Source organism: Amblyomma maculatum, chromosome 11 (assembly GCF_055883805.1).
Source record: "Amblyomma maculatum isolate TAMU_Amacu chromosome 11, ASM5588380v1, whole genome shotgun sequence".
In the NCBI taxonomy this organism is placed as follows: domain Eukaryota; kingdom Metazoa; phylum Arthropoda; class Arachnida; order Ixodida; family Ixodidae; genus Amblyomma; species Amblyomma maculatum.
Window position 1 is genome coordinate 56,881,802 of NC_139354.1, and position 21,590 is coordinate 56,903,391.

A 21,590-nucleotide genomic window follows, 5' to 3' on the forward strand; every position below is an offset into this window, starting at 1 on the left:
TATGCAAAATACACTTCACCTTTATGTCAATAACTAAAAAGTTTAATTAGCTATGTTAAATACAGCTACACCTTCTTGTTTCAAGTGGGCAAGAATTGTTTACGTTCACAAGCCAGAAATTGCGTGCTCTCTTGCACTAAGGAATTGCGCTCGTTTCTCGTCTATCGAAACTTGGCCATCGAGGCCGAAGTCTCATTCTTGTATCTTTAGCCTCAGCACCCGAGCAACATAACGAGTGAGCCACGGAGGCAGGTAAATACAAGAAGTAGGCTCAGTCATTGGGTTACTAGGATACGTATACTCACTCCTGCCCAAGCTGTGGCTGTAGCCTTGCTTGGCAGGAACGTGACGGCGCATATGGAAGGAGTCAAATAGGAGACAAAGGATGGAAGCAGTTCATTACATTATCGCTGTCCTAAGATTTCTGTACAGTAAAAGATTGTCAACACACTCTTGCTTAATGATAGCTTCAAGCTTATCCGAACTAACTCTTCTGTCTCTTGAACTCGAAATGTATTAGGAAGCCCCGGAATCTTTACAACTTCTTTACGGCATACTTATCATGTATATGAAGGATCGATTGTATCGCATCAATTCAGATGCGGCAGCTACTAAGATTAAAATTGTTATAATACCAAAAAAAGCTACAATTTTTATGTTTGGTTTCAGGCAACTGGACAAGGTGTCCCTATGCAGACCAGTTCCGGTGTAAGGACGACAACTGCATTTGGAACAAGCTCATCTGTGACGGGCTGCAGAACTGCCTCGACAGATCGGATGAGTACGAGGCTACGTACGCCGTCTGCAGTGAGTACTACGAGACTTATCTGTAACCAGGATAACAAACTTTATACGTTTGTGCACTGAAGTCTGCACAAACAACGGTATGTATCGCTGCAGCTACATTCGATGTAGTCGGATATAAGTTATACCTACTAGGTTTTAACGGATATTCGCTTTTGAAAGGACATTAGTGATGATAACTGCGCCTGAACCTGCTAGAGAGCATAAACTCCTGTCCGGCACACAAGCACACTCCTGAAATCTTGCAGCTTTAGAATTTTTCAATCACCACAGAAACTCAAACATTGAGTCATATTATCCTACACGCGGTCTATCTTTCTTTCTTTTGCGTATGTACAAGTCCCTACTGCGATTGTTAATCGAGCACCGGGAATTCTTATTGCTATACTATGTCTAATGGTTTTCATAGACCGTTGCAGAACGTCTTGCTTTGAGTTCCAGTCGTCGCTTTTTAAATTTTTCCTAAATGTTCGATTGATGCGCGCTGGTATTTGTATACTGGTTTGTTCATTACCCGCATGCACCTTTATTGGCTCGGCATCTCCGTCTGTATATTCACCTTCTGCACACACACAGTTCATATTTCTGAAATAAAATCCAATTCAGTCGATAGCTTATTTCATTGCACCAACGAGCGAATGGAGGTTAGATGCTTTGCACAAATTAAAATGAATATTTCTTTAGAAAAAGAAAATATTGCCTTCAAACCACGTCACAAATTCTCTACTGAAACGGGACTGCTGCAGCAGGGTCGAACGTCGGTTTGCACCTAGGTATTACGGTTCTTTAGCTGAGCGCCTAACCAATCAGCCACCGCGAGTCGTCGTTTGTGTAAATGTATTGCGCAAAAGCATGGGCAAAGATAACTCAGAATTGAAGCAAACGTGGAGTAATAAAACCTTATGTGAATGCGAAGGTATCAGCTAAATATACATAACCCCGCCAACCCCGGTAAGTCATCCCGATTGACAGGCGGGTGAATGAGGGAGCGTTTAGTACTGTATGCGAAGTCGACACCGTCAACTCCACCCACTTTGCTTAGAGCATACATCTGTCAGGACGCCAATGACGATAAGCAGGTCTTGCACATTAGTGTCGGTGGCAGTTGTGGCACCTTGCAGAGGAAACCACTTGGCAGCACATGAACATTATTCAGTGTCAAATTAAGCACCTGTTGTAGTGCAGTTCACTGCAGCGTTTACACCGCTGAGAGTTCGATAGTCCACGACCAGAAATGCCCCGAAGCCAAAGACAAGCCATAATAAATACAATACGAAGACGATGCATTGCAAAGTTCCTTTTTTTTTTCTTTCTGGTGCCACGAAGGCACGTTACCGCGAATAAAGAAATGTAGCGATGTATTAACGGGAGCAAGTTGAAAGCTTCAGTGCATATCGAGTGATTGTAATATTGCCAAATGAAACGCTAAATGTGCATCCACATCGGTGAGTGCAGAAAAGAGTGGTTTAACAAGCGCTTCGATATTCTACTGCACACAACGCCTGCACAGTGGACGGGAAATTTCAATAGCGGTTCCATTAACGACGTGTGTGGATACTCGCCTGGTGATCGAATATTTAGGAGAATCCTCCAAAGGTGGAGTAGATTTGTAACAAGGGAGTAATTACTCATTGACCTCTACCTAAGCGCCGCCGTACGGCTACAAAAGAAAGCTCTCAGGAAATTTGTAGTTAAATAAAAAGTTGTCCCGATCCGGGGATCTGGATCAAGACGAATTTTTCTTTAATTACGAAGTTTCTGAGAAATCTTTATGGCTTTTCTTTGTAGCATTTGCTTGCGCTCGGGTGGATGTCAATTAGTGATTACTCCCTTATTACATACTCGCCTGGTGCGTGCAGCAGCTTGCGGTTTCCGTGGACCTGGCTTCCGCACGACCTAGTTGTTAAACCGTGCTCATTAGGACGCACCGCTGGTATGCAACAAGTCTTCGGAACGTGCCTCAATACGCATCCGGATGCCACCAAGCATCGTTCACAACCAATGAGAGCGAGGAAGCGGAGAAGGAAGAAAGAGCTCACACTTCGCCGCCGCGGTTCTCCCCTATACCTATTTTCTTCTCGCATTTCTCTCCCCTCGATGTTCTACTTTGTGAAGGAATATATATAAACAAAGCCAGCAAGCAGCTATGCTTGACTACCATCGAAGAAATAGTAGGTAGGAAAGGTCCTTTTCAGCCTTGAGGCGCGGAAGTAAACACTGTGCTCTAAGGGAGGCACATGGCCTCCATGCGATCTTTTCCGGACTCTTATTGCAACGGACACATTTGCGTTGCTGCTCCTATGGAAGAGGCGCATGAGGCGCCTTTTCGAGGTAGATAATCAAATGGCAAACCAAAAAGCAAGAATAAAATATAGATGCGATAACATTCCGGAACTATTTTCTCTCGAAGTAGCGAGACCTGTAGCGAGCGCCGTCCTGTCGAAGTGCTCTCAGCTACGGCTGGAAACGGCGTGACAGTCGATATGGCGGGGTAGCTACTCCTCCGGTCTTAGTAGCCGTAACGTCAAAGCCAATCGATTCCGCGTTTCTTCTCTTCTTGCATTTGCAAGAAAGTGCGATTCTTCCTCCCCGGAAAACTTCATCTTCTTAACGCTCCGGAGCTGTGCTGTAGTGCTTTTACCTTTCTCCTTTAATGTGGATACCCATTGGAAAAAGAACTATAGATCCTTGTCAAAAATACGACAAAATATTCTGTAGCTCATTCGTAAACGCCAGATTTTTCTCTAGTTCTGTAGTTTTTCTGTGGTATATTCCGAGCCAAAAAACCTAAGTCACAATAACCTCATACAAATTTGTCATACTAAACTCGTATAAATCTCATAAAATCTCATACAAACGTCATTCATCGTATGAGAAATATATCAGAGTGTACGAGTACGAGTTTAGTATAAGAAATCTGAATGAGATTATTGTGACTCATACAGTTTTTTCGCTAGGGATATTTCTGTTGTCTTTAGTTATGCAGCACTTTTCTGTCGTAACTACAGAAATGATTTATGTTACTGCAGAACGTTCTGTTTTCACAACAGGTTTCCCGTCAAAAACAGCACAGACATTCTGTCATAACAACAGAAAAGTTTCTGTAGTTATGTTTTACTAGGCGAAGTTCAGTGTTAAATCGCCATAGTTTATTTACATCAGTTCGCAATAAAAACGAACTTTATCCCGCCTTATGCACGACTTATCGGCGTGGAACTCTTCAAAAATGGCTATTTGGTTCTACCTTATTTTTGAAAAGGCGGTTTTCCCTCGTTTTTTTTTATTTTTAGACAACTGCTCTTTCCCGAACAAAATTCAGCACTTACTCGTTCTTCAAACGCTGATGCTTCGTAGCCTAAAACAAAAGCATCTTTTTCCTTCTAGACGCAGGTAGGCGTTCGACCATTCGGGAAGATTTGCTTTATTCTAACCAATAGATCGTCTCGAGATTCAATGTAAAAAAAATAGTTGACACTGCTCAGAATTATCTATTCGAGCGCGATTGTTCGTCCTATATGGGCATGTTGTGGTACAGTCGTTTATTTAACTAGCGCGACAGTTGAAAGCAAAAAGAATATTTTCCTCGCATTAGCAAATATATCCGTAAACAATGAGCGTCAACCTACAATACCACCGCTACCGTATTTTGTGTACTGACAAGAGCACTGCTGTAGCAGCTTCGGCCCTCTGCACGTATTAGTTATTTATGAAGCATGCAACTACTTAGGTGGAGCTCTGACACAGTTCATCCAATGTATTGCTATAATTCTATCAATGTGATGCTGTTTTGCCCTGTTGCGCAGTAGATTTTCGTCGACACTAAATGATATGCTGTTATGTAGATGAAGAGGTGTCAAAAAGAGCCAGGAAAAGGAAAGGAGAAAGAGGAAATTGAAGTGTGCACATTCCGTTGGACCTTGTCTGGTGGTACCTACGTCGCTGTCCTCTGCCTGTCTGAACTAGCCCTGTCAAACATGCCAGAAGGTCTCCGTGGTCACGTTGTGGGCGTGACAATATAAGACGCGACTATTACGGGACTCTTCGCGCTACTTAAGAATTAAGCTGTCCACTGCCTTGATGCGGGCGAAGCGCGAAAGCATTAACTTTTTTAATTCGCCTTTATATCAATAATAATTGCTTTAAACATTTTGACAACCTGTAATTTCACACAGCGATTTATACATTTTCTTTTGTTCTCTTTTGGTCCTTTCCACGATGGTTGAAAAGAACGCAGCATTTCTGAATAAATATGATTTGTGGTTCTCCTCTTTCCCCTTTCTTTTTCCCTTTTTCTTTCCTTACCTCTGTTTTTCTTTTTGCTATATTTTCTTCTTTCCTTCTCTGCTCCTTTCAATGTTTATTTATTTAATTAGTACCGTTCTGGCGCTAGCCTTTGTTACGCATCCTTTGTTTAACTTAAACGCCTGCCTTAAAAGTCAGCCCAAATGTCAGTTATCCAAAGTAAACCTTTATTGTACTACATAGTTTTCTATCTTTCCCGCCTCCTTATATCGTATTTAGTAAGGTGTTAACAAAGCGTGAAAATGTAAATAGTTACACTTGAAACATTTCGCACCTTTAAAGGGAATATACTGAACGGCCCACCCTTGCACCTGAAAAATAGAAGCTTTTATTGCTCTTGCATTAGTACTAATTACATTTAAGGCGTTGGCCGGTCACTGTGGGTGTATATGTGCCTAATATCATTGAAGGTGGAAGGCTGTCTTCTTGAAAATTGTAAAGCTGTCTTCACTTCAGTGCATGTCTGCCAGATTGGGAAACGAAACGCTCGAAAACGAAAGCCTGAGGCCATGTGCATCATGGAGGTAATTATGTTACGGTGCCTCTGGCAACATTACGTACACGCGTGAAGCAGTAACAAGCACGTGTTGCACTTTATCTTGCCCTACTGAAAAGCCAGAAGTTCTACGCGGCAATAAACTTATAAAATCTCATCTAATCGCATAGACTCTCATATGATTCACATCATTATCATAAAATATTGTACGTAATTTATGATAATGTAGAAGTAGCTATGAGACCTTGTGCAATTATATGCGACCTGTATGTGACTTCTTATGTGAATTGAGTGATTGTGTGAGAAAATGTAAGGTTATTGCCTAAAACAATTTTTTCAGTTGGGTTGCTGGTGACCAGCAAGCGACTATTAAGGAAGCATATGACATATGGCGCAGCCTGTTCACCTACTTGTGAAAGCAATACAAATTATTTCACGATGCAGATAGCATGCGCTTTCTATAATAAGACTGCACATTTTAGCGCACTGAAAACTTATTTTTCACAAACGTTTGCAAAATTCCATTCTGCGGTATGCAGTGTTCAATGTCTATAATTAAGCAAGAGCAATAGTTAGGGTGCCGCCATACGTAGCGGAGCCACCCATGATTAGCGTGCTAGGTACAACATATTGCCGTTGTAAACAGTGCATGCTTTGAGCTTCCTTTCAAGGAGAACTTGCGAACATCGTCTAGGTGTGCGCAGCACCAAGCCGGTCAGAGATCGTATGCATGGGATAGAACCTGTATTCAACTTTTTCTTCAACCCAGTGCACAGCGTGTCGCCTCAAGATGTGTGGGCTCAATGAGGGCGCCGAGCGGAGCGTGCAATTTGGCACTACAGTATTAAAATCTGTCCAGCGTTTTTACATACTAACGTTTACGGGGAAAGTGTCACGTTACGTTACGCATTGTGACCCATGCGTGACTCGTAAACATCACTGATGTTGCTAATCTATTTACCCACAGATTTAGCAGCAATGCAATGCCCCCCCCCCCCCCCCGCTTCCCCGCCGCCACCTTCCCTCACCTTCCAACTTTCCAGTCTCTCCCCACGTTCTTCGCCTTCCGACTTTTCTGCCTGTGTGCTTGCTCTCCGCACAACCCCACTACGAATGCCCAGACGCGGAATGTCTCTGCACAGGCTTCCGAAGGTGTCGATTGCCGGTGAAGCTATGCTTGGGTTACTATCGCGTTTTATTATTTGTGGATGCACAGACAGGCGTCGGCGTCACACTGGACCGTGAACCCGGCAGACAAGACTGCTCCTATTGTCTGCAATCTAGCATAATAATTATAAAATTGTCTCTCGGTTAGGTACGCCGCTGAAACAAAAACGGCTTTTAATTCGAAAAGGTGTCTCCGAGGCCGCTGCTCAGCGCGAATCCTGCTCAGAAATTGTAGTCAGTCAAGCGAAAATTTAAACAAATGCTAATTAATTTCGTCCGCTTTTCAATGAAGGTGAGAAGGAAGGCTCTCATGTGCTGTGCGATGCTATCTAGTTCACGTTAAAAACTTTATAGTGGCGGAAGTTTCCGGAGCCGTCCACCACAGCGTCCTTCATAAGCTGAATTGCTTTCAGAAATTAAATATCATAAACCAGAGCAAACCTATTAGTTTTAATTTACATGGAATTGGTTTGACTCAAAGAGAATTGTTTTGATGTAATTCAATCCGGTCAAATAACTGTTGGAATATTCTGAATGATGCTCACGCCATAGACGTAGCATGCATCATGCACCATAAGTTTCCTTCAGAAAAGTTGCGGTCGTTCCTTCTTTCTTTTTTTTCATGTAAATAGCAGTAGAACAGGAGGAAACTGCGATGAGTTATTTTTTTTTTTTTTTGTATTCCTACGTTTTCATTTTGAATGCCCGATAAAGATGGCTACTTGTCAAGCAATGTGCTCAGTACATCTGTTGTTCATATTTTTGCCCGAACATTTATTATTGGTTTTGCGGCGTACAAAATATCCGGATTCTACCTCCCGGGTACATGAAGAGAATCGACGGTCCACTTTGGCGGAAGTTGAGATAAGGGTTAGATATTTAGTCTGTTGGTTAGTTAATTGGTTAGTTAATTTGTTTGTTTGTTAGTTATCTGAGGTTTTATGGCGCATGCGAAACAGCGGCCACAATGCGTCAAACAAAATTGAGATAAATGGTTTTTCACGACTTCATGTTTTTTTTTTTTTTTATACCATCCTTTCTGTTACATCTAGATTGAATATTTATTCGTACGGCACATCGCCCACCGTCAAGGTTCTAATTTACTCTGTTCTTTTTTTTTTTCTTAATTCCCTCAGGACGTAACAACCGCGCATCTGCAGACGCCTGTCATCTTTTATTTTTGGCATTCTTCATTTTCCTTTTGCGTGGACAATGCACTTATCGTAACTCCGGAGCAAGTTTACTTCAGAGAATAAAATATATAGTTTAGTTTTCTGTGCTCAGAGCATTAACATCAATCGTTGTCGAGGAATGAGAGGTATATAAAACATCATTAAGCGCTCATTGACAACGGATCTCATCTGGCACTCTTTCATTACCCGCACAATTATCGCATGCCAGCTAGTGCCGTTGTTTGCCCTGATTACCCTCTAAAGGCGAGAGGAAGATTAAGGAAATTTGTTTGCTTCATTTAAATGTCATCAAAGTGATGGTAGTATCAGTGACGCTGACTTTGTCTCTAAAGCTGTTGATTATGCGTGTTTACCAAGCTTCAAAAGTTTTAATTAAGTGAACTTGCGAGAGATAACACTTTTTACTGACGCATCGCGGTAACACAAACTTTCGTTGCTTGCTCTAGTGTACGCGTCCTAGTTACTCATTTCACGCACGTGCATGATTTATCAAATTAGAAACTTGTTTCTCCTTTACACCCTGGGAAAAGCAGTTGCATACAGTGTCGCTGTGTGTATCCCGATAATGAAAGTCCAACAGTTTGTTTTATGATTACTTGTACACAAAAATAACAGTCTCAAGGGGATAGAGCCCGAATCGAGATAGTCGTACATTTCAAACGCGGTAGCGTTGAAGGTCCCTTTACAGGGACCATTCGGAACCTGCGCCGGTGTGGCCATGGTGCTGGCAGTTCATATGGCCGAGAATGGATTCTTTGGTGGTTCCTACCATTCAAAGAGACCACATGATATCTGAAAGTTTGGAGGGGCTGTCAGCTCATGTCGCTTATTTGATGTGGGAAAGGGAAATAAGACTCAACTTTTCAGAGCTCTTGGATGCTGAGTCAAACAGGCTACACCTAGGATTCAAGAACGTTCATACGGCTTGAATAAAGCGAGGCTTTCTATGCCTGGTGGTAGCCTGAGGTATTTGGTCATACCCTGAAAGGCGGAGCTTACGTCTACCCAATAATATTTATGATATAGAAGAGTAGCTTTTGACGTATCGGGGCACGGGTAAGCCGCAGGCTGGTGGCAGATGTGAACTTCGTGATAACCTAAGCTCCACTGAAAATAGCTCGTAAAATTTGCTTGCCTTGCACGCTTACCTCGCTTCTCCGCCGTCATCTAAAGGATTGGGTATTTCGAGCTTTCTCCTAAGCGAAAGCGCAATCCAACCTGCTGAAGAAAGGTGTGTGCACCGAACCTACTTTAGGTGGTGTCTAATTAATCATCCTACGATATGAGGGCAAACAAGCCGCTTTTAAAGTTTTCTTCGGCCCACTCGAAGCTGGTAAAAAGAACGCTATCTCGTCACAGCGTAATTCGGTCTCCTCAACGGTAGGGTCCCGCAACTTTTTAACGCGATAGCGTTAAGGGCCCCGTGTCGCAGAAAAGTCGGTGTCGTCGTCGGCTGCCGCCGTCTCGCGTCGTCCGGCATTGGCCGTGAGAGAAAAATCCCAGAATCATTAATAAATAAAAACGATATCGCTAACCTTTGCTTCAATAATGCCTTGACAAAATCCTGCCTACAGGCCAAGCAATCCAGTTTTGCCCATAAAGTAAGCCATTTGTCCTGCGCTGGTTATCCTGTACCCTTGTTAGTATGAGTTGCCAGGTATCGTAAATACAAGCTGAAAAAGACATGCTGCGCCCCCGTCGAGACCGTAACTGCCAAAATAAAGGTTGTGTCCGTTTCTGACATCTACAATTTATCACATCGGCTAAAGAAAATAGGCAGGTGAGTTGACGCTGATGTTTTCTCCGCCCCTCAGAAGCTTCAGTTCTTGGGATAAGCTTGTCGGCCAGATCGGCAAGGCAACCAATGTTGCCCCATCAACCACCGAAATCGCTTTGTTGACTGCACAGAATGCGCAGTATATTTTATCCCCTTGAAATATGGCTACAGTTACATTGGGGAAACAGGCAGTGCGCCAATGGAAGATTAAAGGAACACCATTACGATGTTTACAAAGCTGTCAGGGGCAATCTGATGATTCACTGTTGCGATTGCAAGCGATTGCAGAGCCTGAACGCTGCGAGCCAGAATTCATGCGCTGCACTGTTCTAGCCAGACACAGGGAGAAGTTGATGCGCGAGATAATCGAGGCCACTGGAATCTCAGAAGATCACAGTCATTGTGTTATTACACTTTCTGTGTCACTCACTGAGAAAGGGGTTGTGTTCTTAAAAGCTTCCTAATCAGTTTTTTTTTTAACACAATTAATGTGAATGTGACCAGGCGTACTTTGGTTGTTCGTTTGTTTTCACGCCGCATGTATATATTGACGTGCCTTCCAATAAACCTTGTTGGACGTCAGCGCTTGTGCCGTGTTTCCTTCTTCGTCTGTCTTAGCTGTGCTGTTTTATCCCGATAATCATCCACCCCCATTGTAGTATATATATATATATATATATATATATATATATATATATATATATATATATGAAGGAAAGAAGCCAACAGTCGGCGAGGCCAAGGAAAGCATTGGGGATTGTACTTTGTCCTATTTTGTTTTATTTTTACTTCGATAATCACATAAACTAGTAATGTAATATGTTCAGGGGAAAAATAGTTAGACACAAAGTAGAAGAAAGAACAGCGTGCCGATGGTAGGATCCGAACCCACGACCTCCGGAGGTCGTGGGTTCAGGTAAATTGTGTAAATGTGTTCAGGTAAATGGTGTCAAGTAAATTTCTGCAGCGTCTGCGGTTCTCTTTCGTGTCCAGTTCTAACACCAGCTTTTATTTCTCTCCCAAACCCAAATTAGCGTACATTTTTTATGAGAACAGCAGATGAAAACACCCCGCCGGGGTGGCGCAGTGATTACGGCGCTCGACTACTGTGCCGAAGGACGCGGGGTCGAATCCCGGCCTCGGCGGCCGCTTTTCAATGGGGCGAAAAGCAAGGCACCCGTGTGCTGTGCGATGTCAGTGCACGTTAAAGAACCCCAGGTGGGCGAATTTTCTGGAGTCTTCTAGCACGGCGTCTCAGCCTGAGTCGCCTTGAGACAGGAAACTCCACAAACCAAACCAGAAGATGAAAAGCTGACCGGCATAGAGCAGAAAGGCACCCTGTAGGGAATACACAGTTTCAGTGCGCAGGATACAGAAGTACAGTTGTTGGGGACCATTTTATTGCGCTTAGCACCCGCAGTTACTTGAGCTGAGGACAACACAGAGGGCTATTGAACGAAACATGGTAGGGGTAAGATTAAGAGATAGAAAGCGTGCAGAGTGGGTAAGACAAATAACTCAAGTTACTGACATTCTAGTGGAACTCAAGAAGAAGAAATGGGCATGGGCAGGACTTGTAGCCCGAAGAAAGGACAGCCGATGGTGTTTTAGGGTAACAGACTGGATTTCTAGGAAAGGAAATCGTAGCAGGGGGCGGCAGAATGTTAGGTGGACGGATGAAGTTAAGAAGTTCGCTGGGGTCAAGTGGATGCAGCCAGCACAGAACCGGGCTAAGTGGAGAAATATGGGAGAGGCCATAGCCCTGCAGTGGGTATAGTACGGCTGCTGCTGCTGATGATGATGATGATGAGGATGAGCACCCGCAGATATTGTGGGTCCAGCGTAATCCCGAGTCAAAAGTTCATTCAAATAACGTTCTTGATTATGAACACCCGCAGACATTGTGAATCCATCGTATTCCCGAGTCATACTTTATTCAAATAACGTCCTTGTCGGAGCCGCTGTGCAATCCATTCCATGTCCCCGCATAGTATTTGCCTTACTACCATCTCTTGCAAGAACTTCGCTCACAGGGAATGCGAATTCAAAGAAACGCGCACTGACCTATCATTCCTTGCCACCGCAAATGTGCCCCTCCTGTTACTTGCGCACTTCCATGCGGCTCACGTCGGTGGCAGGACTGGGCCGCTGGGACGCATTGCCTCACTTTCTGGTACTGTGCCGACAAATAATGTCGAGACTTTCTACTCCATGCACTAACTCGACACCATCTGATGGGATCCGTGCGTAACCAATTGCTTTAAGATCAAATGGGGAGTCCGAAATAGTAGCACTCTGCGCTCTTGATTTGTACAGCGGGCACGTCTGTCCAAGACATGCCCGCTAAGATGTGGGCAACAACTGGAGTCTAGGCTGCAATGACAAGCGTTTGCACTGAATGTGACTCATTTCGGGCTGGGGATCTATAGAGAAGGTCTGCGCATACTTTTTGGTATGGGATAAATGCCTATGCATTTACCTTATGAATATCTTGGTTCTATGGACCTTTTAGTAGCAGCTTGGAGGATCAGCCTTGCAGTTTGGTGTATACTGCATTCGATCTTGAAAAGAGAGATCAGCGTAAGAAAAACAGTTGGAGGAAGAATGAGCGACGTCGGACAAACACCGACTTGCGGTTGGAAGAATTTCATGTAAAATTATAAGGCGACAGCTTTAATTGCTCTGATCTGCAGGCTCCCCCCGCATATACCCTTGTTGATGCATATGCACATTACCAATCATATATATCACTAATATTTTCATTTATGGTTATAGTACCCACAAGTACTCATTTTAATATAGTCTGAAGCTACCGCATTATATGTAACACCACCTTATATACAGATAAAGCTTGGCTTAAAACAAGACATGCAACAAATTTGCCTGCGTGGCCAAATAGAAGCAGCTTGTCTAACTCAGTATCTAAGCGTCATTAAAGCTGCCATCTGATCTCAGACTCCCACATAAAAGCGAAGCTCAAATTTACAGGCTAATTATTTCAATTGATCGCGTGTCATCACATAATGGGCCGACCAGGCATACTCCGCCATATCATTAATGCACCTCCCGACAACAGCTTGAGTCATTCCCGCGTTTGTTAGCTCAGCCGACGCTGGCTTTTCTAAAAAAAAAAATGCGGCCTTTAATGCAGTCGCCCTAATTTAAAATAGATTGCAGTTAGTTACACTAAGGCGGCATGAAATACGCTAGATTCCTCATATTTCGCCGAGGCTTACGATTTGTTTTTTTTTTTTTTATAATTATCATTTCCGCTATTACGCACTCAAGAGTTTTCCCGGAAGCAAAGCGATTGCTGGGCAGTGTTAGTAACATCGCAGAGTTGAAGAGTAGACTTAAGCCAGCCCTACCGTTTGCTGTTTCTTTTTATTTATTTATATTTTTGATGCCTTGGGGGGGGGGAGGGGGGGGGGGAGTGTGCTCTGCATTTATATGAGCACTGTTTCTACTTCACGCTGAATTTTTATTTGAGATGCGCAGCTCAAGATGCTACAAAAAAAAAAGAAAAAAGAAAATGACTGCCGATTCGTGATGATCAAGTGAATTGTATATTTGGCACGGTATTACTTCGGTTCGTTCCCTCATACCCCCTGACATATGGTATTAATCTATCAGTTTATCCAAAAGGCAGCTTTAACTAAGCCGCACGTGTGAGAGTGGTTGTGTGGCCTACAAGTTATGTGTCTTACCCGAGATTCAAGAGCATCGGTGTGTTCAACTGTTATCTCAAAATGGCTCCCCAAGTGAACAACTCCAGCCAAAGGTTTCATGGTCGCCTTCAGATATACAGACGGTTCCGGATATATTAATAAGCATAGCCATAATCAACCATCCGGTCACTGGGTACGGTCTGGACAAGAGTCATCGACCACCATAGAGTAGCAGTGGGCTCGGAAGGCCAGCGCCTCAAGATCAGCTGTCCTACCAAAGACCTTCACTTTTCTCGGCTCGAGGAAACAAACGCTTGTGATCGGCGAAGAGCGAAGACGCGGAATGGACCATGTGAATGTACAGCTTAACAGACGGGCGCTTCATGTCTTTTCATGTCAGTTCTGAAAATGAAGAAAAACGAATTTTCTGAAGCTGCTAAGAACAAATAAATCCGGCCCTTCTCTATCGCGTAAAATAAATAATGAGCGCATCACAAGAAAGTGTCCAGTCGAAAAAAAACTAGAGAATTTTTTTTTTGTTACGAGAGAATTTCTGCGCGCTTTTTGATGGGAAACTCGTTGTGACAACAGAATGTTCTGTAGTATCATCAGAAATTTCTGTAGTTACAACAAAGGTGGTACAGAACTACAGACAACAGAAATATGCTACAAAAATACTACAGAACTACAGAAAAAGCTGGTGTTTACGACAGAACTACACAATATTTTGTCATATTTTTGACACGGTTCTGTAGTTCTTTTTGGACTGGGTGATCTAGTGCAAAATCCGTCAAATAAGTGTTACACTTAGTGCGAGCGAGAATTGTAACAACGTGACCGATTGAGATGCGCCATACATATTCTCACCCGTGCTAACGACGTCAGTTGTGAAGGGAAAGAGGACGAAAATCGTGTGGAGTGCGCGTGGTTCTGGGCCACCGCTGCTTTGCCTGGTCAAGCGACTGTTCTCTACTTCCTGCGCCTCATTCCTGCGTCGCCCTTTGACCCTGTCCTTCTGGACTGCCGTCCGGGCAGCGAAAGAACCCGTGACAATAATATTCCATCTCACCGCTTGGTGCAAGGAGAATGACAGTCATTAAGAACTGCGTGTATACCATTTTGAGGATCAACGAAGCAAAAGAAAAGCACGGTATGCACAGTACGGAGAGCAGATAGTTCCAAGTTTGGCTTCGTAGACACTGCAACACGTTATCAACTAACGTCGCAGTGTGTTTTAAGAATTACGAGCGCTTAAAACAGGTTGTTTCTGTTTTGTCTGGAAAAAACGTTCCGGATATTATTACGCTGTGACGCTGCAGAAATTAGTGTTTCATTTGAGAAAATAATTCAGGGCTCGTTTGCTAATTGCCGTTTGGCGCTGGCCACCCGATTGAACGTATGTACATTTGTTTGTAAGTCTTATTTGGGCTTTCATTGAAATAAATAATTTACTGAATACTTGATTGATTTCACGAACATTTTATTTGACTACAAATATAAAAATTCACAGCTGCAGAATATTGGTTACCTGTACAAATATTGAAGTGCGGCAGTAAAACACATGCATCTGACGCAGGTAAAAAATATGATACTGAAAATATTTTTATTCGAAGCTCCCCTTTTTCAATAACCTGAAAGTGTTTGCTGAAACACTCGCTAGATTGTGCAGTAACAAGCATAGGAGTTGCATTCCCGCACTTTGGTGTAAACTCATCACGAGCAAACCCGAGCCCTGCTCACGTATAGCGCGTTATCCATCATTCACACGGCCCAGCCTAGCAAAATAGGGTTTTTGATAGGTAGAATAGTGAACAGGCAAGGTATTGCAACGACAGGAACTTTCAAACGTGGCTGAGGTTTTTACTGCTTTGGTCTGGAATATTTTTATCTGACGATTTCACAAACGGGAAATGCATTTTTCATGTCTCCGAAGCGACATCGGGAGATTGGGACAGCAAACAAGAAGCGCAGCTTTTGTCCGATGGAACGACGTGGGTTGCAGGAGAACAGAGGAAAATCAAATATCGGTTACCATGGCTGCGCCGTTGCCGACACTTTTGACGGACGCAAGTGTTATATAGTGAAAATTTTTGTTTGAAATTTCCTTTTTTTTTCAATTTGAAACTTATTTTGGGAAGATGCAGATAATTGTTTAGAAATTTTAGAAGTTTCACTGGTCAGATAAAATGCTTAAGGCTCAGGTTCGATTGAATGTTTGCATGGGGCAGCAAGAAAACAACATTGAAAGGGCAACAGAACGAAGGGCCGCCGATACAAACCGAGAATGAAGATCAATGTTTTCCGCTATACTTTTCGTCTCCTCAGCCCTGGGCCTTGTCCGATAAATTAAAACAGTTGTTTGTTCTTTCGTTTCCGGAGAAAAACAACTGTTTTTTTTTTTTTCGAGTATCAGCTAGTAATGTTTTGAGATACCCTCTGTTAGTAATGCTATTGTACGTTTGTGACAAAAACGCTCTTTTTCGATGGTCATTTGTTGCATCAGGTGCTACGTTTCATTTGGCATGTGCAAATTTTATGGAGATCTGCCGGTGAAAATGTGCGAAGCTAATATTGTCTATGTACTGACGAATATTTTCGCCCTTTACAACATTCTAAAGCTTGAAGTGCTGACAGCCGTCGATGAAGTAATATGTCGCGGAGCTGAATCTATACGAAAGACCATTTTCCTTCCTAAATAGTGTCAGCACTGAAGGGTGTCGCCATAGCGAAATATCATCTCTGGCACCCTTTGTGTCATGATCGCAAGGGAAATCTCCCCTGCAGATGGATGCTGGTATAATAATTACTCATTGTTGCTTATTTCGGGCGCAACCAAATTGTAGTTTAGTGTAAATTCTGTATTGCAAGAAACATTCGTTGTGAAGAATGGGAGCATTAAGACACTGAGACAATGGAGGCTTTCCTATCTTTAAACTCAGTTCAAGTATCAATTCTTGCGTTTTTCCTCACACCCCTCCTAGTAATGTTTTCCCAAATATAAACAGAAAGGAAAAAATGCGCAGAAAAGAGGCGCGTAGCATGGATGCAAAAACTAGCGGATTGCATCGCCGATGCTGCAAAAAACTTACCTTAAAAGGAATAAAATAACTTAATGGAGGCGAAAAGACTGAGCCTAATAAAGTGTAATGTATTTGATTGTTTCAATAATTTCACGCTGCTACCATGCTAGCTCATTCACATTCTTTTCTTGATTTTCGGACACTTCCTTCTGCCTGTGTCAGGATGCAGGCGCATCGTGGAATGCAAGCTTAAATCATGCTGCGCAACTAGTTATGGCTGTTCCGAGGAAAGAAAGGTAGACCGAAATGGCGGGGCGCATGGTCCCCGAAGAGGTATTCTATTGTGGCTTCCATGGTTTTTGCTCTCTCTGCTTAACATAGTGGTGGAGAGTCATACTTGTACGTAACCGTGCCATGGTTTTACGTAATTAATTGCTTACTGGTAATGTGTACCATTTATTTCCTAACCTGTTGCAACCTGTGGTATGACATCCAGAATTTATGAAGCCATACGTAGATATCATCTAAAAACAAAAGGGCGCGCGATGCAAGAGAGGAGAACAGCCCTAGTGACCCGCATCACTAAACCTTTGTCCTCCTCAGAACATGGCTCCAGCTATGGGCGCCAGCGCCAGTAAAGCGGAAGGCAACGCAGCTCAGGTAATGGCAATGGAGTCTCTGCAGTGCCATCGCCACAGAAAGAAAGAATAAAACCTGCGGAAAAAGGTCCGCTACATCTACGCTGAAAATTAACAAAGTATGTGCATGGGAGGGCAAAGTCATTACTTTAGACCCGTATGAAAGTGTCGGCTTTGGAGAGCTACGCTTGGGCGAATCGTGTCGGCTTGCTCTCCATCATCGGTACTTCGCCGGTACACGGCAATCGGCGGAAAAACTTGCGGAGCACGGAACTTTCTCGCGTTATTGCAATGTCGTTTCAGCCCCGAAAGAGCAGCGCGAAAAAGGATACCTACGCATGGAAGGTTTCCGCTGCCTGTGTATGCTAATCCCCGTGTTCCACGCTTTGCGTTTCACTTTTAAGCACGGCGACAGAACGAACGGTCACGCTTTGCAAGCGTGGACTTGCGCTCGGAGAGTTGCGAACTGCGGTGAAATATGGCGCTTCGCGAAATTTCGAGCTGGAGCGCAAAATGTTCGCACATTCAAGTGGCGCGGCTCTCTCCGACGTGTACGTGGTGATGCGGTCAAGAGTCGGTGGTCGTACTTGCACAACACGAAACAAATTCCTGATAAAAACTCTAAACCTCGACTGCAGGCGAATGTACCGGAAAAAGAGTATGGCTTCGCTGTTCTTAGCAGCTAGATCACAACTTTGCTTAGTTTTGTTATCCTGTTGAAACCTGAAGGAAGACTACAGCATCAGTAATCGATTACACTTTTAAATTTTCTTGAAGAGTATTTTACGGCTAAAATTATTCACATTTTAGGGGAGGTAATTGCGATTGTGATTCGTTGCATATTGTTTCAACCTGTACAAGACTGGGGTCAGCACGTTACCTTGAATTGGCAAGCGCAAGTCTTACACAAAGCTTCTTGGCTTCCATAAAAGCAAACAAATGCAGGGTTGCAGTTGAATCAGTAATTTGAAATAAAATGAGAAGAACAACGTAGCAAAATACAGCGGGATGAAGTCAATCAAAAATATATGTGGGTTAATCTATGCAAAAGAGCGAATTAAAGAAGGTCTGTACAATCCAGCCCGACTGGCGCATTGATAACGTGATAACCACTCAGAAGAGTTATGATTTTGAGGATTGAATGCAATGAGGGCATTGAATGCAGAGGAACAATAATGGAGGGTTGTGTGGAATTCAACTTTTGCGCTAACGTGTTGGATCGTAGAGTACTACACTGTGCTCTATCTTGTCCCTGACATGCCATTGAAGGCGGTTCATACTGCTTTCCTTAAAAAGCGTACATTGTCTTAGTGCGACTTGCTTTCTAGGTTATCTAAAACGTCCATAATGGCATATCTGCCGAGTTGGAAGCTCGAGCCAACTCGGCAACTCTTCAATTCTGTGTCAGACAAGATAATTCTCAACCACACCGACACGTTCGTGCCTGGTTAAAACACAATTTTATGTGCACGTCGGAGAGCTTAATATGCATGGTTGCAACTGTGCGCTTAGAAATATGTGTGGCCTAATAGAAGCGCAGTTTAGGGGAAGATAAAAAGGGATTAATGGTGAAGCGTCAAGCAAATTGCATGTATGCGAACGGGCATCCCCGAGGGGAGCCGGAGGCAGAAATTATTAAAGACGTATCCTCCAATAATGAAAGAAAACAAGTCTCCCCAAATGTTCCACATGGGAAGTCTAATCAGAATAGCGGGACTGAGATAGTTTTTGAAATGGTAAATGGTCAGACGGATAGCAGCGAGAAGTTTGAAAAACGATGTTTGAAGGGATAGGCCGAGCACGGTGTTGAGTGCGGACATTCGTTCTCAGAGCTGTATGCGAAGGTTTAAGGGCTTGTTCTGAATCCGATGTCAACTGCTGTTCTTTGAAAGTTCTAGGATATCATTCGATGTTGTAGTGAAATTATTTGCAAAGGGTTCATCAGTCATGGTAGGAACGGACGACTTTCGTATTACCTTCGCTATCTTAGGGTGTAGAATGAATATACGGCAGGCCGGAAACCTTTATTTTTTCTGTTTTTTTTCCGCAGTCTACCCGTTTTTATGTGAGTGCTTCTTGGGCGGGGTATTTTCTCTATCTCTTGCTCGACGTTCCGGGCAATTACTACCCCGAGAAAAAGCTTTAACGGCCCACCGGACGACCGTTCGCGTTCCTCAGAGCCGGCGTTAAGACCCTACAGTATAAAGAACACATTAATTAGCTCCAGCCATCCAAGCGCCACAGCGCAGAGCGACGCCTGTAAACCTCTAAGAAAGGAAACGAATCTATCCTTGTGAAAGCAGATCCACGGCTGTAGTCACGATTTGTAGCTCTACTAATCGGGCTTGCTGGCTCAGGCGCTATCGCACTACCCTGGCACTATCCTGTTACCATGCTGCGCCTATAGCACTTCTGATTCCAATTCCAGCCATTGTCCCTGTAAGGACTGATGTCTATCCTGCTTAGCTCTCCTTTCGTTTGACATCCTCTCCATCGTTTTCTTGTCTTTAGAGCTCAGTGTAGGGGAGACACTTCAGTTCACCTATAGGGTAGGACTGTAAACGAAGGTTGCATAACAACGAGCGTGATGAAAGAGCTCGGAAGAGGACTTACAGACACAAGGAAGGCCGGTCGTGCGTGTATAATCGGCTTGAACCGCGAGCCTGTTAGTTGTCGTGAAAGATTAAACAGGAGTGTCATATTTAGGACATTACGTTTTGAAGAGAGTTTGTTGAGATGCTTTGCATATAAACAAATTTTATGCATAGGACAGTCAAGGACATAAAAGTAAAAAGGTTTCCTGTGCATTACCTCCACAATGAGCAGCGCATTTTGTTGACGTCCTCACTGACAAGACACGCCCCCAGAGGTCGTCACAAGACTAACACTTTACTCACTCCCTCAAGACTCCAATGAAATTGCTGAAAGAGACTCAACGGCATCACCACAAGCTAATGGATATTGAGGCCGGTTCAATAGACATGATCGAGACGTATAGAACATCCCTTTTGTGATGTGTCTGAAGACGAGGTGACTGCGAGCTGCACGAGGCAAGAAGGCGTCCAGTGGATCAAGTGCCAAGACACAATCGCTTTCACGGCAATTAGAAAAAGATCGAATTTCAGGAGCAAAAGGAAGCGACGTATTTGAATGGAACTGTCAAACACTACATGACAGAAGATGATCGTGAGCAAGGAGAGTTGGAGGTTGAGCAGGAAAAAGTGGTCAAGTCACCGGAGGAAGACATTGATTAACTAGAGCCATCACAGCTCTGAAGAAACGGCAGAGTAATGAAAACATGCTGATTGTACAATTTGACGAGGTTTTCTTTGCGCTGGCCGTACTAGTCGGATCGTGCTTGAAGCTATAAACTATTTGTTTTGAAAACCAGAAAGTTTATTATTATTATTGAAACCGTGCTGAGAAAATTTCAAAACGCCCAATTACCTAATCGTCTCTGGAGAATCTACATCGGCTGTGACGTTTTGTTATCCTGAGGCCAGTGGAACGCTAAGCGGGTTTAAAATACAGCGAATCACTTCCGGAGATATGAGGGACTCTATCCAGAATTGCTATAGCACTCAGAAATTGCGATGTGGATAGGAGCTGAATACCTGAATACGGGAGATTGCAGAATTGAATTAAAAGCACCCAAGTCGCGTGCCGAAGGTTCGACCAACTGTTATGAAAGCACCCTTTACCATCACCTCTCAATTTGTGTGAGCGTCGTGCTCGCTCTCACTCCCCCCCTACCTAAAACGCGATCTGGCCCCGTTCCTGGTAGAAGGCAGACGTTGGAGAAAGCATGCTAATACGAGGAGAAGTGAGGGTGTTTTATCCTCGGCTTTGCAGACTTCAACCTGCCCAGTGCAAAGATGCTTCCTTCATTTCCGTCAGGCATTGCCAGGCAGCGCATGGCATCGGCGCAATATTGCGGTTGTGTACGCAATATCCGGTTCCACGTAAGACCAGTACATTCACAAGTGTACGCAATATCCGGTCCCACGCAGGACCAGTACTGTCACAGCACGCTCTAATATAGGGCCTACGGCTTGCGCTGCCTGGGCTGCAATATTGGGTGACATGAGAAGCGATGTCCAAGTCAAAAGTGAAACGACAGGCGGAGGGGAAACACGGCACATGAAAGAGAATTCGACCAACTGTCAAGTTCTCTTTCTTGTGCAGTGTTTCCTATTCGGCTGTTGTTTACCCCTTCCCGTGAACCAACTAGCTAAGATCCAGATCGTCTTAAATCCATCTCCAAACACCGTTCAGTAACGGGAATGCATAAAAGCGCACCGCGCTTTCCTATTAAGTTCACACGGAAGTAGCTCTTTTTCATTCGTCCGTTATTGCTTCCCAAATACTAGGGCGTTGGAAACAAGATCAGAACCGTGGCGCAGTGGCAGAGTTGTTATGCTATGTAGCGGTAGCTGTGGGTGACAGTGGGCAGTGTCTGGCCGCATTTATTTCTGTTGATTTCTCCTGAGCCCCGTCTGAGCTGGGTAAGGGGAGGGGGGCTCTA

The 21,590-nt window shown here is 43.8% G+C and overlaps 1 protein-coding gene across 1 annotated transcript in view; it reads left to right on the top strand.

The window, feature by feature from the left end:
• LOC146173838 (uncharacterized) overlaps positions 1-21,590 on the top strand; it is a 98,743-nt gene that overhangs the window by 45,215 nt on the left and 31,938 nt on the right. The window contains exon 4 of the mRNA XM_084585281.1: positions 670-807. Within this exon, the coding sequence (XP_084441407.1) occupies positions 670-807 (138 nt within the window). The remainder of the gene's footprint in view (positions 1-669; positions 808-21,590) is intronic.